Here is a 17,029-nt window from a genome sequence, read left to right as displayed (position 1 = left end):
TGTCCAGTTTTGGGCCCCACACTACAAGAAGGATGTGGAAAAATTGGAAAGAGTCCAGCGGAGGGCAACAGAAATGATTAGGGGACTGGAACACATGCATTATGAGGAGAGGCTGAGGGAACTGGAGATGTTTAGTCTGCAGAAGAGAAGAATGAGGGGGGATTTGATAGGTGCTTTCAACTACCTGAAAGGGGGTTCCAAAGAGGATGGCTCTAGACTGTTCTCAGTGGTAGCAGATGACAGAACAAGGAGTAATGGTCTCAAGTTGCAGTGGGGGAGATTTAGGTCGGATATTAGGAAAATCTTTTTCACTAGGAGGGTGGTGAAACACTGGAATGCGTTACCTAGGGAGGTGGTGGAATCTCCTTCCTTGGAGGTTTTTAAGGTCAGGCTTGACAAAGCCCTGTCTGGGATGATTTAACTGGGGATTGGTCCTGCTTTGAGCAGGGGTTTGGACTAGATGACCTCCTGAGGTCCCTTCCAACCCTGATATTCTATGATTCCAGTGTAATGCCTTGGAGTTCCATATAAACACAGGTAAACACACAGTAAAGGTACAGGCAGGTGCTCTTCACAAATGCAGCTTTAGGCACAGGGTACACTGACCATGAGGCAATCTGGCAAGTGGATAAAAAGCAGCTAACTCTCTGCTAACTCAACAGCTGTCAGGGCTACAGATGTCTTTCGAAAAAGAGACAGAATAGTTTTTTTGGGTAACTTCAGGGTTGCACACCCAAATCCGCTGATTCCCCAGTTGCTAAAAGGGAGCCTTTCTGGACACTGAGTCCATCTGTGGTCTCCAGGTTCCCAATAGTAAATTGTGTTATAATATTCCTCTTCATTTTCACCATCGTGGTTATTATATAAATAAGTATTTTCGCCACCCAGCACGTAGATCCTCCTCTTCCAGCGCACCACACCAGCACCAGCAATTTCAACTGGCAACTTTGGGATCACGACATCCTTGCTGACTTTTCCATCTTCACCCAGGAAGAAACACTTTCGAGTGCAATGCAGGTTTCCTGAATCAGGCCATCTCTCATTACGATGTCTCACTCTGCTCCTAAAATACCCACCAATAACATATATTCCGTTATTCATGGAGACAGCTCCCGACCAGTAGCACTCTGCATCCAGAAGCACCTGGGTCCACACATTGGAGCTAACTTTGTAGATCAAAACCTTCCTGGAAACATACCAAGAGCCCATTTTGTCTGTCACGCCACCTATCAGGTACAATTTATTTTTAAGCACTGTGGCGGCAAAATGGCTCAGAGTATATGGCAGCCGAGAGATGGGAGTCCAGGTCTTCTCTATCAAGTCAAAGCACTCTGCAGAATCGAGATAATCTTCATACCTGCACCAGCCCCCCACAGCATAAAGCTTCTGGTTGCAGCTTAGAAACCCATGTGAAGCACGGGGCATCGACATGGAAGGGAGCTGTGTCCACCGGCCTCTGAAAGAGCTGTACTCATGGAGAGAATCTGAATAAGAGTCATCTGTGTGCACACCTCCGGTTACATACAGCTTATCTGCCACTGCTAGGCAGCGAGCACAGTACAAGCATTTCAAAGGCGGCAGCTTTTCCCACTTTTCTGTCTGGGGGTCAAAACAGCCTACCTGAAAATCCTTCGTCTTCAGCTCTGGGCCCTCCATGTTGAACAGGTCCACGCACACAATACACTTGTTGTACATGCCCTGTCTAAGACCTCCACACTCCCGCAACCTCTCTTGCCTGTTGAGACGCTTCCATCGCAACCGAATGTCCCTGCAATGTGCCGATTCTAACTGGACCTCCCGGAGCTCTTCCTGGGTAAGGAGTGGAAGGCGGACATGCTTCATGACCTTACTCAGGAATGGACGGCGGTTGGAGATTTGAAACTTCATCCAGCGTCGCACGGCCCGGTAGACAACTATTTCAGAAGAGACAACCAGGCTGTCTGAGGAGATGATGCTAATCAGAGTGCTGGGTTTCAGATGTAGGAAGCTTTTGTCCTCCAGAGAGAGGTGCCTAAAATTCAGGTTGATCTGTCTCATGGCTACTTGGAGCAGAGCTTCTTGGCCATGGGCATAACCAAGTTCATAAAGCACAAGGCAATTCTCAAGGGAAACTTGTTCCAGAAGAAAGCTGGGAAAGTAATGGGGATAAATGTTACTGGGGATGTCACAAGTGTCAGACACTTCTCCCTTAGACATTGGGGTAATAGTAACGCTAACACTTAATACAGTCATTCTAAGGGAGGGGATCAAATTACAGGTTTAATGACGATCTGTAACCCAGTCCACAGATTCCCTGCGAAGCCTTGTTCAGGTCACTTAGCCTCTGTGCCTCAGTTTCCCATCTGTACAATGCAGAGAACAGCACTGCCCTACCTCACAGGTGTGTTGTGCAGATAAATACGTTAAAGTGAGGTGCTCAGAAACTTTGGTGATGTGGGCCATATACGTATCTAAGCTAGATACCACCTTCAATTCACACAGCTCTTCCACTGGTAACAATGTGAGGTTTGTGCAAAGCTCAGGCTTAGAATGTGGCCCTTATATAGTAACTATCTTCAAGTTAGGAAACTTACTTTTGCATTCAGCATTATTCAATGGCAAAACATGGTTCAGGGCACCATAGCTAATTTTGCCTATTAGTTTGTTTGGCCATTCGCACATCCATCCATCCATCTAATCTAATCTATCTATCCCCATACAGTCTAATCTAATCTATCTATCTATCTATCTATCGATCGATCTCCACACACCCCATCTGTCTATCTATCCCATACGATCAATTTATCTATCTAACAATCGTGTATTGTAGTATATTGAAAACGGTCAAAATTGTAGGCTGGCTCTTAAAATTTCAGGGGGATTTCCTGGTCCAGCTTGCAGGCAAGGGGGAAGCATGCAATTCGAGCATAGGAGCAGTCAGTCTGCTGACAGCCAGCCTAGATTAAAGTGGAGTGAACTGTGCCTCTCTGTTTTTGGGTGCTTGTGTGTTATCGTTCTGAATTCTAAGAAATAAAGTAGCGTTAAATAAGCAGTCATGGGATAAGAAGGAAGGTCCTCTCATGGATCAGTAATTGGTTAAAACACAGAAAGCAAAGGATGGGAATAACTGGTCAGTTTTCCAAATGGAGAGAGGTAAATAGTGGTGTCCCCCAGGGGTCTGTACTCGGCCAAGTGCTGTTCAATATATTCATAAATGATCTGGGAAAAGGGGTAAACAGTGAAGTGGCAAAATTTGCAGATGATTCATAATTACTCAAGAGAGTTAAGTCCAAAGCAGACTGTGAAGATTTACAAAGGGATCTCACAGAAATGGGTGATTGAGTGACAAAATGGCAGATGAAATTCAGTGTTGATAAATGCAAAGTAATGAAAAACATCATCCCAACTATACATATAAAATGATGGACTCTAAATTAGCTGTTACCACTCAAGAAAGAGATCTTGTGGTCACTGATGGTTAGTTCTCTGAAAATATCCGCTCAGTGTGCAGCAGCAGCCAAAAAAGCTAACAATGTTAGGAACCATTAGGAAGAGGATAGATAATAAGACAGAAAATATCATAATGCTAGTATATAAATCCATGGTACACCCATACCTTGAATACTGAGTGCAGTTCTGGTCGCCCCATCTCAAAAAAGATATTTTAGAATTGGAAAAGGTACAGAGAAGGGCAAGAAAAAGGATTAAGGCTATGGAATAGCTTCTGTGGGAGGCTTGTTGTGTTGTTCCGGCACCGGGTTTGTGTGGTTCTAAATAATGCTGAACGGCCCTTGAACCTGCTTTCAAAGCACTACAGAGATGGGGCAGATTATACAGTGTTTGTTACCTCTAAAAATATGAAATGTTTCCTGTGTGGTGACAATGACCCCCTGGTCATTGAAGGGGTCCCTGCCCGCACACTGCTGGGTCAGGGGATCCTGGTGAGAATGTGGGACCCCAGGATAGTGAGGAATAGGCTGGGACACGAAGGGACCAGCGGGACACAGAACCTGCATCTGCACTGCCTGATTCTATCTCCACACCCCGCACTACAGTGTATGTGGTCTGTCATTGTCCAGGGAGCAGCCCCCCCCACGTCCACCCCAGAGGAACCCTCTGTTGTAACCCCATCACTTGGACCTAGACAGAAGTGAGTCCTCGAGGCTGAGAGGCAGCTCCCTGCAGAGGAACTACAGTGTGCTTCTAGAGATGGGGGTGAAAAACAGCCCAGTGGGACCAGTTTATTTCTAAACAAGCTAAGACTTGGGAGGCCCCTGAGCTGCTGGCAGCTGCTGAGGATGGAGCTGTGTGCCCTGAGGAGGAGGACAGCGTTGTGATAGGTGGCGTGACAGACAAAGACATAGGTGGGCTTTTTTCGTACCATAACATTTTTAGTGTCCTGAAGATTAATAGGGGTCTTCCTGCTGCTTCCCCTTTTGCAGAGGCATGAGTCGGGGTGTCCTCTGTCTGGGCACTGTACTCCCTTAGTTTGGAGCCATTCCAGCTCCTCCTCAGAGGCCATCTGACTGGCCTGTCTGTGCCAGGGTACCATACGCCCTCCTGGTTCATCTGTCAGCCTACACTGATAATAGCTCAGTTTCTATTACATCTGACAGTGAGGTGCAGGCACTTCACACTTGTTTACAAGTGTATGAACAAGCCTCTTGTGCCTGCCTTAACTGGGTTAAGAGCGAATTCAAACGTACTGGGCTCTTTGCAGTCCCTCTGTTGCCCCAACAATTGCAGTGAGGCACCTCTGGCATTAAGGTATTGGGGGTCTTTTTTGGATCTGAACAATACGTGTTAAAGAACTGGGAGGGGGTTGAGGGGAAGGTGCAAGGCCTCTTGCAGAAATGGTGCTGGCTCCTTTTTGAACTCTCTTTTTGGGAAGGGTTTTGATTGCCAACAACTTTGTGGTCTCAATGTTGTGGCACCGGCTAGTGTGTCTGGACCCTTGCTGGGGCCTTCTGGACAGGATTCAGATGAATATTAACTTTTTTTTTTAATAGCTACCACTGGTTGCACCCTGCTTTGCTGTTCCTGCAATTAGATGCAGGGGGCCAGGAGCTCATTGATTTGGTCGGCAGCGTGGCAGCCTTTTGCCCCCAGTCTGTTCAGCAGCTGCTGTTCTCCGATTCCCAGCTGGCCTGAAGTCCCTTGTTTTCTCTCTCTTCCATCTTGCTGTGGGATGGGCTTTGACTATTTTTGTTGGTACCTGGTCGATTACAGAATCTAGATTTGCCTCCATTCTAATGGTCTTTTTAATACCTAGCGACTTCTGCAAAGTGCACCACCGGACCAGGCGTTTTCCATTTTATGGCTGTTGGGAGAGCCACTGTTTATTAACCCACTTTTTCCTGCTGAAATTCTCTCCTCCATGAGCCTGTTTTCTGCCTCTACTTAGACTGCGTTGATGAAGCTCTCACCTGATTGTTCCTTGTTGGTCAAGCCGGAAGTCTTGCTGTTCAGACCTGAATCTGGACTGTGCATTTGTTGGATAAGGTCCTCTCTGAATTCCAGGAGGTGCGCCCTCAGCTGGCTGCTCAGTATCTGCAGGAGGTTTTTGCTGGGCTTGTTCTTCTAGGAGGGAAGCCTGTGTTTGCCTCACTAGCTGTCTCTCCTTCTGTGCATGAGATCCTTGTGCAACCAAGCAGATTGTTGTCCTGGAAGAGTTTGGTGAATGTTCCTTTTGCAGCCATGACCAAGAAGCAGCTCTGTGATACTTGTGTCAAGGTGCAGCATTATGCTGCCCTTTCTAATCTCCCTGATACAGCCTGGAGGATGCCTTTGTCCCTGGGTGTGTCTATGCCCTTGGCTTGGAGGATGTTATACAAATGTCCTCTTCCTAAAGGTTCCTGCATAGCATCGTAGCAACCAATCATTTTGCATGCCATATTATCCATGAGATGTCCGTGCAATGCCCTTTTGTTTGTCTTCAGACACAGACTACTTACGTCAGGATAAGTTATGTCCCTCGGGGTGTGAATAAGCCACCCATGGGCGACATAAGTTACACCAACCAAAGCGTCGGGATGGACAGTGCTGTGTCTTCTCCCACCGACATAGCTATCGGCGCTTTCAGGGGCTGGTGTCATTAAGTCTACAGGAGAGCTCTTCCCATTGGCTTAGAGCGTCTGCACTAGGAGCGGTAGAGAGGGGCAGCTGCATCAGTGTAAGCTCTGTAGTGTAAACATAGCCACAGCTTTTCAGTTTTTCCTACATTGCCCCCATTTGATTCTATTTTTTGTTTTTTTGCAGCAGATTTTCAGCAGTTTGGGCCTGTTTCCATGCCTGAGTAAGATATCGTGCTTGCATTCTGCTGGTTTCTTGCCTGGCTAAGTTTTTGCTGGGTCAGGCAAAACCATTTTGAAATCTCTCCAGAACAGAAAGGCCAGGTTACAGCGGTGTGATGTGCTAGGGCTGGTCCGGGCACAGTTGTGCAGATTGATCACACTTTTTAGAAACTGACTTACAACCCGCATACTGTTCGGTTGACTTGTTATGTTAACTATATTTTGAGTGAACTTAGTGATGACGATACTTTAGTGATCCATGTTTAATGTTCTCTTAAGGCATGTTTTGATTGATGTCTTTTTGTGTATATATTGTAATTTTATATCATTCTTAAATACTTTTAATGTGATTTTATGTGAATAAAGGTGTTTTTCTTGTCTTCTCTCTCTCTTAACCGCCCCCTCACTCTCTCTCTCTCTCTCTCTCACACACACACACACACACACACACACACACACAGAGCTGTTTTGTGTGAACTCACCTGTGGGGCCTCTGAACATGCTGACCAGTTTGGGCCCCTTACATGACTTAGGTAGCTAAACAACTGCCTTCCCCTGGTTTGTGAATTGCTCTGGGCCTTAGGTGGGAGATGGGCCCCCAGATGCCCACAGCGAGGCAGCCTTGTGCATGTCCAGAATCAGAAACCTAGGTGCTTAGGGAACTTTTACTGGAAAAATTTGGGTGCCACATGAATTTAGGCACCTGCAGGGTTCAGTGGGAGTGGGAAGGGTTGTGCATTGCAAGTGGTACCAAAACCAGGACTTAGACTCCTTAAATAGGAACTTCTGTGCCTAATTCCTTTTGTGCATTCAGGTCTAAGTGCCTAAGGGCTTGTCTACATTTTAAACATTACAGCGGTACAGCTGCGCTGCTGTAGTGCGTCAGCATAGACACTACCTACATTGATGGGAAGAATTCTCCCATTGGCGTAGGTAACCCACCTCCCCGAGAGACGGTAACTAGGCTGATGGATGAATTCTTTCATCGACCTAGGGCTGTCTACACATGGACTTAGGCTGGCTTAACAGCGCTGCTCAGGGGTGTGGATTGTCACATTGTTGGCCAATATAGTTAAACAAACTTAATTTTCTTGTGTAGACCAGGCCTAAGTCTCTTTTGAAAATGAGACTTAGAGTCCTAACTCAGTGAGATATTTTTGAATATTTTACCCTATATCTATTTGAAGCCAGTTTTTGGTAGAACTAGTTTGTAAAGCACATTGAGGTCCTCAGATAAAAGGAGTTGTATAAATACGAAGTCAAGGGTGCCAAACACCCAGCTTATGGGTCAGACCGGGTCCCTGTGAGAGATTCAAACTCTACATAGGAGCACCATTGGCCTTACTGGAATTACACTGATTTACGCCAGCTGGGAATCTGGTTCAAGATTTTGAAATAATGTAGGTAGTGTTGTATTAATTTAGATGGAAAGGTAAAGTAGTAAGTCATGCTTTCATTGTAACAACAGCCCTTGTTCCCTTTCCCTTTATCTGGAGAAGGTTTTTAGAAGGAAACCCCCCCTTGTTTGACAGTCTCTTAGATGGTCTCAAAGACGGGGATAACTGTCCTTGGGGAGAAGAGAAGAAGTTAGTTGAGATGAGCTGGGGCAAGTCCGATCCTGTTTCATCCCAGGTGGTAGCTGGATTCAGCTCGAGCCAGTAGAGGTGCTGATGTCATGTGGGTCACTTTCTCTGGCCCAGTCCAGTCAGGACATCTCTCAGGAGTAGGATGATGAATGCCTGGAGTCCCAGAGGACAGTGGGGGTGGCAGCCAGGCTGGTGAAGCTTGCTCTAGTAGTTGCCATCTGTTTTTCTCATTTTCCCCCCAAAGTATCTTTCTTTAAAGACCCAAAAAGGAAGTGGGTGGATGGAATAGCCCAAATTACAAAGGCACGTAGGGACAAAATTAGAAAGGCCAAGGCACAGAATGAGATTAAATTAGCTAGAGACATAAAGGGCAACAAGAAAACATTCTACAAATACATTAAAAGCAAGAGGAAGACTAGGTCAGAGTAGGTCCATTACTCAATGAGGGTGGAAAAACAATAACAGAAAACGTGGAAATGGCCATTGTGCTAAATGACTTTTTTGTTTCAGTTTTCACCAAAAAGTTTAGTAGCGATTGGACGTCTAACATAGTGAATGCCAGTGAAAACAAGGTAGGATCAGAGGCTAAAATAGGGAAAGAACAAGTTAAAAATTACTTAGACTAGTTAGATGTCTTCAAGTCACCAGGGCCTGATGAAATACATCCTAGAATACTGAAGGAGCCAACTGAGGAGATATCTGAGCCATTAGCGATTATTTTCAAAAAGTCATGGAAGATGGGAGAGATTCCAGAAGACTGGAAAAGGGCAAACACAGTGCCAATCTATAAAAAGGGAAATAAGGACAACCCAAGGAATTACAGACCAGTCACCTTAACTTCAGTACCCGGAAAGATAATGGAGCAAATAATTAAGTAAACAACTTGCAAACACCTAGAAGATAATAAGGCGATAAGTAACAGTCAGCATGGATTTGTCAAGAACAAATAGTGTCAACCCAACCTAATAGCTTTCTTTGACAGGGTAACAAGCCTTGTGGATGGGGGGAAGTGGTAGATGTGGTACATCTTTCGATGCTGTCCCACATTACCATCTCATAAACAAACTGGGGAAATATAACCTAGGTGGAATTACTATAAGGTGGGTGCATAACTGCTTGGAAAACCTTTCCCAGACAGGAGTTATTAGTGGTTCACAGTCAAGCTGGAAGGGCATATTGAATGGGGTCCTGCAGGGATCAGTTCTGGGTCAGGTTCTGTTCAATATCTTCATCAATGATTTAAATAATGGCATAGAGAGTACACTTATAAAGTTTGTGGACAATACCAAGCTGGGAGGGGTTGCAAGTCCTTTGGAGGATAGGATTAAAATTCAAAATGATCTGGACAATCTGGAGAAATGGTTTGAAGTAAATAGGATGAAATTCAATAAGGACAAATGCAAAGTACTCCACTTCGGACAGAACAATCAATTGCACACATACGAAATGGGAAATGACTGCATAGGAAGCAGTACTGCGGAAAGGGATCTGGGGATCATACTGGATCACAAGCTAAATATGAGCCAACAGTGTAACACTATTGCAAAAAAAAAAAAGCCCACATCATTCTGGGATATATTAGCAGGAGTACTCTAAGCAAGACACAAGAAGTAGTCCTTCCGCTTTACTCCGCGCTGATTAGGACTCAACTAATCATTAACTAATGGAGTATTGGTCCAGATCTGGGTGCCACATTTCAGGAAAGATGTGGACAAATTGGAGAAAGTCCAGAGAGGAGCAAAGAAGATGATTAAAGGTCTAGAAAACATGACCTCTGAGGGAAGATTGAAAAAACTGGGTTTATTTAGTCTGGAGAAGACAAGATGGAGAGGGGACATGATAACAGTTTTCAAGCACATAAAAGGTTGTTACAAGGAGGAGGGAGAAAAATTGTTCTCATTAACCTCTGAGGCTAGGACAAGAAGCAATGGGCTTAAAGTGCAACAAGGATGATTTAGGTTGGACGTTAGGAAAAACTTCCTAATTGTCAGGGTGGTTAAGCACTGGAATAAATTGTCCAGGGAGGTTGTGGAAACTCCGTCATTGGAGATTTTAAAGAGTAGGTTGGACAGACGCCTCTCAGGGATGGTCTAGATAATGCTTTGTCCTGCCTTGAGTGCAGGGGACGGGACTAGAAGACCTCTCAAGGTCCCTTCTAGTCCTACGATTCTATGATTGGCTAGCTGAGACAGCTACATGCCTAGCATGCTAGCTTTGTGAATCGCAGTCTAAGGCACCTATCTCTGCCCATTTATTGTAGAGGACCTCTCTAAGGCTTTGTGTAGCACAGTGATTTTTCCAGATGCCTAACTCCTTAAGTGCATCCCGGCTGTAGGAGCCAAAATCTCACTGAAAGTCAATGGGACTTAGGCTCCTAAGGCACTTATGTGCTTTTGAAAATTTTACCCATATAGACAAATTCCAGGCAAAATTCTGCTGTTCACATAAGGACATGTGATTTCCCTGTACAACCATAAAAATCCAGATAGCTGTGAATGGTGGCTGTTTCCTGTCCAGGGTTTCCTGGGTTTGCTCTGTTTCCTGTCAGTCCTGCTTTCATCTTTGCCAAAGGCCTTTATTTCTCCTTCATCACAGATTCCCAGGCATACAAACCTCACTGTCCTTTCTAAACCTTTGACTCCCTCCTGAAGTCTCCATTCCACCTCCTCTCAATATATAACTGGCTTCTGCTAAGGAAACATTGGCACCATCCATCAAAAACTCTCCTCCTCCTGTTCTTTATCCCCTTCCCAGAACCATCCCTTCTCAGACTTCTTCCCCTCTTTGGATCAGAAATGTATAGCCTTTTGCCTTCCTCCAATCCCACAATTTGTGCCAGGCCCTCTCAGCTCTTCATCTCCCTTGCACCCTCTCCTACTCCCTCTCTGGCCCTTAACTTTAACCATCCTCTCACAGAGCTGGGAGGGAAACAGTTTGCCTGTCCTGCAACTATTTTTGAGTTTGGGGATTCTTTTTTTCCTTTCGCGTTGGGTCAAATCTGAGAGCTTCCAAAGTTTGTCAGTGGAAAAACCAGAGAAAAAGAAATGCTGACTCTGTAGTCCAGTGGTCAGGATGCTCAGCTGGGACGTAGGAGTGTCACATTCAAGTTCCTGGTCCAATTAATATTTATTTAGACAAAGTAGAACAGCTCCAATAGGAGAGACCGGAAGCAGACTACCCTGGAAGAGTTGCCTTAGGTTAGGGTGCTCCCTGAGTGATTGGAGGCAAGGGTTCAAATTCCTGCTCCAAAGCAGGCATGGAGCCCAGGTCCCTCGCATCTCAGGTGAGTGCTCTAACCACTGGGCTATTCTGAGGTGTTGGTGGGTCTCCCTGTGGCTTTGACCAGAAATTCCACTATGGACTCAAGTAATCCTTCCCAAGGAAACTTTCATCAAACCTGCCATGGTCCTGCAAAAAGTTGCAGTGTCAACAAATTGCCGTTCGCCAAAAAAAAAAAGAACCCGTTTCACTGAAAAATTCCTGACCAGCTCTGATCTCTAACTCTGGCTTCTCCCGCTCTCTCTTTCAAACACCCCTTTGTGCACTCCTAAGCATCCCCCCTCTCTATTCCATTGTTCTCGCTAGTCCATTTCTGTCCACCCCTTGGCCTCAAAAACAACGTGAGCAATGGTTTATTCCAGCACCTTCAAATTCCTGTCTCCCAGTTTCACACCGCCAGAATCATTCTCACAGTCAGTCTCCTGCTAGCTGAGACTAATGGCCTCTTCACTTCACTCACCCTCCCCATGTGCTTTGCACAGACACATTTCACTTGGAGCTCCCATAGCTCATTGCTCTCCCAGTTCTGCACTCACTTGACTGCTCTTTCAACCTTTCTCTCAGAGACTCCAGTTGTTCCTCTTTCCCGCCCCGTGAACCCCTGAACACTCACTCTAGGTCCCCACTGCTTCTCATTCTCCCCTCCCTATGACTGATCTCATTCATTTCTATGGATTCACCTCTGAGTTCTGCACTGACGACTCTCAAACCTACCTCTCTAACCCAGGTGCTCACATCTGTCAATCATATTCTCTGCCTGGCTTGGCTACCTTTCCTTCTGGAAGTGGTGCCACTAATTCAAATTGGACCTGTCCAGAGGAGAGCCTTTTATCTTTCCTCTCCTCTGCCCCCTTTCTCTGCTTTCTTTAGAAATACCACAAGCTTTCTTTGCCATTGGGCTTCTAACTGTACAGCCATCTTCAGTCCTTCTCTTTCCTTCTCTACTCCCATCCAGACTCCCAGTGAATCCTCTGTTTCTTCCTCCACAGTCTCTGTAAGGTTCATCCCAAACTTTAGCTCATTCCCTCATTATCGCCTGCTGTGACCAATGCTGCTCCTTGCTCTGCAGCTTACCACCCTCCCATCAATCCCCACTCAAATCTGCCCAAAGCAATGCAGCCAAAATAATTCTTATCTCCCCACTTTTTGAATCTGCTTCAACCTGGTCTTCTCTGTTTTGCATCCAATGCTGGACTGTATCCCCACCTCCATTTTGTTCTATGGGTTCCTATAATAAGCACCTCCCACTTCCGTACTCATCTGGGGCTTTTATCCCTGCTATTCCCTTTGTTTCTGCCTGCTCCCAACTTCCTCTCTACATCCATAATCACCGTCACACCTGGAAGACCTTCCCAGCCAGCACACACAAAGCTTTCTCCTTAGAAAGAGCCCTTAGACCCCAGTTATCCAAGGTTCATGTGAGTTTTAATGAAAATACTTGGCAGTTTTTGTCCTTCATGCTCTTCTACTACACCAGCCTGTACAGAACAGAATGATCCACAGAACACAAGCCCCTGTGGGTAGGGAACATGTGACCTGTTTGGCAGGATTCTTCAAACAGCCAGCACTGTGCACATTTACAGCGTAATCACAGTTGTTTCCATGTCAGCCTTACCTGGAGCAGATCTCCAGCAGAGGGAGGATCTGAAGCCTGCTGGCTGCTATGAACACAGCCTGGGCTGTTTCTGAGGTAACCGATATCTTCTCCGTGTACAGATACTGTAGGATGGTTTGCACAGTGGAGGGGGCCATGTCCTGCAACAGAACTTCTCCATCCTGGGATTCTTTGAAGGAGCTGACAAACATGGCTCGAAAGTAGGGATTGACTGCAGCCAGCAGCATCCTGTGCAGAGAGAGAGGAAACATGGCCCATGGAGCATACTCACGGCTCTGGAAAAGGAGCTCTGTTGCTTCCGCACTGATCCAGCTGGCCAGCGAGGACTTGTTCCATACCTGCCCCTTTGCTTTCTGATAAACCTTCCAACTAGAGGCCAGTCATAACCAGTATTCCCAACGTGGTTTTGTGCCCTTGTTTGACTATTTTCTTCCTTCTGGGATTCTCTGAGGCTGGACAGAGACCAGGGATGGGCGTGCAGGGCGTCCTTGCTCCTCAGTAAATCCCTGGTTCCCGCCTCTGGCCTTGAGACCTTCTGTCCAACAACAACCCTTTTGGCTGATGAAGAGGCAACTGTTATGAGGGCTACTCAATGTAGCTCCTCCTCCAATGGCAGAAGGAGTTATGGCTCCCCCTTCTCCAGGAGTGGAGATTGGCCAGATCGCCCTCCCCTACCACTACCCCTGGGATGGATGAGTCCCCCCACTCTGAATAGAGATGGGGAGGAATGGATCAGAGGGACTGATGAAATGTGTCTCTTGGAAATGGGAGAGCAAAGGCCCTGCCTTCGGGAAAGGGGAGTATCAGAACACAAGTGATATTAGCCATCCCTCCACCCCTTCCTTGTTCTCTCCTGGAGGGCTGGGACCTCAGATACACAGGTCAAAATCCTGACCCTACTGAAGTCAATGGCCACTGGCTTCAGTGAGGTCAGGATTTCACCCCTAGATCTGAAGGAGGGAAGGGATCACTTTGGCTATCTAGTCTGACTTCCTGCTTCATAAAGGACAGAGAATTTCACTGCAGCCAGATCCCCGTCACCTTCTGTAATGTCCTACGTATTGGATAGTCCTGCCCCTCCATTCCACAAATTACTGTTGGTCTTTGTTATTTTGCGGTGCTAGATGCTGCCCTCTCCAGTCTCCAGGCTTGCTGAAGAGGACCCGTTCTACTACTCCATGCCCCTGGCTGTTCAGCAATCTGTCTCCTCTGGCTGGCAAGAAGAAAAACTAGTCTTTCTCTCTGAGAGCCTCACCTGGGTTCAAGGATTACTCAGTTAGGAGGAGCAGGGCTAAATAGGGCCCTAAATGCCATTCCCAATTTAAAAATATATATGGCTATCTATGGCCCTTGCTTTTCTGAAAAGTTATGGTCAGGGGAAGTGAGGCAAACCCTTGTTAACAGATCACTGAGAATACTCCTACCAGAAATCATCTAAGCATCACTGACTGAGTCAGAAAAAGAGATCAAGAAATGAAATAATTCTAACTAGATTTCGACTGCAATTCACCTGCACCCCCTGCCATCCTGGGTCTTGGGTCCTTTTCTCACACCAGCTTTACTCTGGTATAGCTCCAATGACCTCATTGGAGTTACTCCTGACTTGCACCGGTGTGAGTGAGAGTAGACTCAGATAGGTGCATGGTATGGGTGAAACAGTCTGTTCAGAATAAGGAAATTACTATATTTAAACTGGTACCAGGACAGGTAACACAAAGGGAAGGGTGGGTGGGGACTGCAGAAGAAGTGTGGAGAAGAGTAACTAGAACATTTATTTGATTTCAAGAGGCTGCCTAATTTTGAAACCAACTAGAAGTAAAACAGAAATGTCTAGATGCTGAATGGCTGCAGCATGTATAGTCAGAGATTCCTCTTTGCTCAGAGGCACATAAAAGACACTTTTACAAGGAAATCTCCAAGGAAGTCAGAGACAAATAAAGCCACCCAGAAGGTTGACTGGAGATAAATGAGATTTTTAAATTATGTGATTAAGAAAAATCAGTTTATCGTGTTATGTTTATGTGATGATCTTCCATTTAAACAAAACCAGAAATTAAGATGTGCATAAGTAGAAACGTTCTAACCTGTGACATGGGAACCTCTTTCCTTCAGCCACTATGGTGGCATCACACAGTTGGTGGTCCTGGTACAGCTGCTTCAAACCTGCAGGAAGGGGAAGACAAAGCCAAGGCTGCGTCAGAACAGACACTGCAACAGAAACATCAGCGGACAAGAGAAGAAATAACTTGGTCTAAAGAACTTTTTAAATGGCATCATATCTCAGGTCAGTTGTACTGAGGATGGAGTGACTGTCCCAGGCAAGCAAAAGGTGTTCCCATCTGATGGCTCTTTGGTGGCCTATGTGAAATGAGCAGGGGAGGGGTGTGTGTGTGTCTCAGACTAGCACCTATTTCATATCATGAGAGGGATCCACTTTCACAGCTGGCCCCGCTTGTTGGTAGTCTCAGCCAAGAGGCTAAGGACTGAACATGCCATGTGGACTGTTGTTCCTTGACTTTAGCAAAGCTTTTAACACAGTTTCCCACAGTATTCTTGTCAGCAAGTTAAAGAAGTATGGGCTGGATGAATGGACTATAAGGTGGAAAGAAAGTTGGCTAGATTGTCGGGCTCAACAGGTAGTGATCAATGGCTCTATGTCTAGTTGGCAGCTGGTATCAAGTGGAGTGCCCCAAGGGTCGGTCCTGGGGCTGGTTTTGTTCAATATCTTCATAAATGATCTGGAGGATGGTGTGGATTGCACCCTCAGCAAGTTTGCAGATGACACTAAACTGGGAGGAGAGGTAGATACGCTGGAGGGTAGGGATAGGATACAGAGAGCCCTAGACAAATTGGAGGATTGGGCCAAAAGAAATCTGATGAGGTTCAACAAGGACAAGTGCAGAATCCTGCACTTAGGACGGAAGAATCCCATGCACTGCTACAGACTAGGGACCGAATGGCTCGGCAGCAGTTCTGCAGAAAAGGACCTAGAAGCTGGATATGAGTCAGCAGTGTGCCCTTGTTGCCAAGAAGGCCAATGGCATTTTGGGATGTATACATAGGGGTATTGCCAGCGATCGAGGGACGTGATCGTTCCCCTCTATTCGACATTGGTGAGGCCTCATCTGGAGTATTGTGTCCAGTTTTGGGCCCCACACTACAAGAAGGATGTGGAAAAATTGGAAAACGTCCAGCGGAGGGCAACAAAAATGATTTGGGGACTGGAACACATGAGTTATGAGGAGAGGCTGAGGGAACTGGGATTGTTTAGTCTGCGGAAGAGAAGAATGAGGGGGGACTTGATAGGTGCTTTCAACTACCTGAAAGGGGGTTCCAAAGAGGATGGATCTAGACTGTTCTCAGTGGTAGCTGATGACAGAACAAGGAGTAATGGTCTCAAGTTGCAGTGGGGGAGGTTTAGGTTGGATATTAGGAAAAACTTTTTCACTAGGAGGGTGGTGAAACACTGGAATGTGTTACCTAGGGAGATGGTGGAATCTCCTTCCTTAGATATTTTTAAGGTCAGGCTTGACAAAGCCCTGGCTGGGATGATTTAGATGGGGATTGGTCCTGCTTTGAGCAGGGGGTTGGACTAGATGACCTCCTGAGGTCCCTTCCAACCCTGATATTCTATGATTCTATGACTGAACGGGAGTCCTATACTCCTATTCCAAATCTGGACTGGGGCAACACAGATCAGGCAGCGGGAGGGAACTTTTCACTGCCTCCTGAAGCTGTGTCATTCTGAGGATCAATAGCAAACTTCAATTTCCAGGGCTGCCACATCAGCATCTCTCACCTGCACCAAATTTACTTAGAAAAGATAAAAGGAATGAATAACACTTGCAAGTAGTTTGCAGCTCAGCATTGTTCTTTGGCGATGGCTGTGCACAAGACCATTCATCTTCCATGATAGATCCCATGCAACATCACCAGAACGTTAGACAGAAGGGAGCCATTCTGTGGGATGTGACCCAAATGTGAAGAGCATCACACCTACCCTCTCGAATATAGTGTCCCAGTGGTTTAGGTGCCTCTTCTGTGTCATCCTCCTCCATAACCATTTGGGAATTTATCAGCTCGGTTCTGAGATGTGTCTGGAATCTCTGATAAGTGCGGCTGGACCTCAGGGTCTATCAGAGGCGGGCCCAACTAGAGGAACATGAAATGAAGCTGGTCACACTGATCGTCATCAAAGAGATGCAGCTCCTTTAACGTCCTTTCTCTGCAGTCCTATCTCAGCAGAGATATCTCATGACAACCCCCAATATCTCCCA

General features: G+C 46.1%; 1 protein-coding gene across 1 annotated transcript; it reads right to left on the bottom strand.

Moving 5' to 3' along the window:
* Nucleotides 1–639: 639 nt before the first annotated feature.
* LOC119563967 (kelch-like protein 24) lies at nucleotides 640–16,816 on the bottom strand. Its single transcript, XM_037881495.2, has 4 exons — nucleotides 16,753–16,816; nucleotides 14,837–14,915; nucleotides 12,753–12,980; nucleotides 640–2,128 (listed from the first exon to the last, which is right to left on the bottom strand). The coding sequence occupies exons 1-4, from the start codon at nucleotides 16,814–16,816 to the stop codon at nucleotides 640–642; spliced, it is 1,860 nt and encodes a 619-aa protein (XP_037737423.2).
* Nucleotides 16,817–17,029: the final 213 nt, after the last annotated feature.

The sequence above is a fragment of the Chelonia mydas genome, chromosome 18 (assembly GCF_015237465.2).
Source record: "Chelonia mydas isolate rCheMyd1 chromosome 18, rCheMyd1.pri.v2, whole genome shotgun sequence".
In the NCBI taxonomy this organism is placed as follows: Eukaryota; Metazoa; Chordata; order Testudines; family Cheloniidae; genus Chelonia; species Chelonia mydas.
Note: the sequence above shows the minus strand (reverse complement) of the source record. Positions and strands in the feature narration are given on the sequence as shown.

Excerpts from the sequence above, each read along its gene's own strand:
- LOC119563967 (XM_037881495.2), bottom strand. The coding sequence starts at position 16,816 with ATGGTTATGGAGGAGGATGACACAGAAGAGGCACCTAAACCACTGGGA. Across the intron at positions 14,916-16,752 it reads GGGACACTATATTCGAGAGG|GTTTGAAGCAGCTGTACCAG; the intron begins GTAGGTGTGATG and ends CCCTTCCTGCAG. Across the intron at positions 2,129-12,752 it reads CTGCTGGAGATCTGCTCCAG|CTTTCTTCTGGAACAAGTTT; the intron begins GTAAGGCTGACA and ends TTACTTTCCCAG.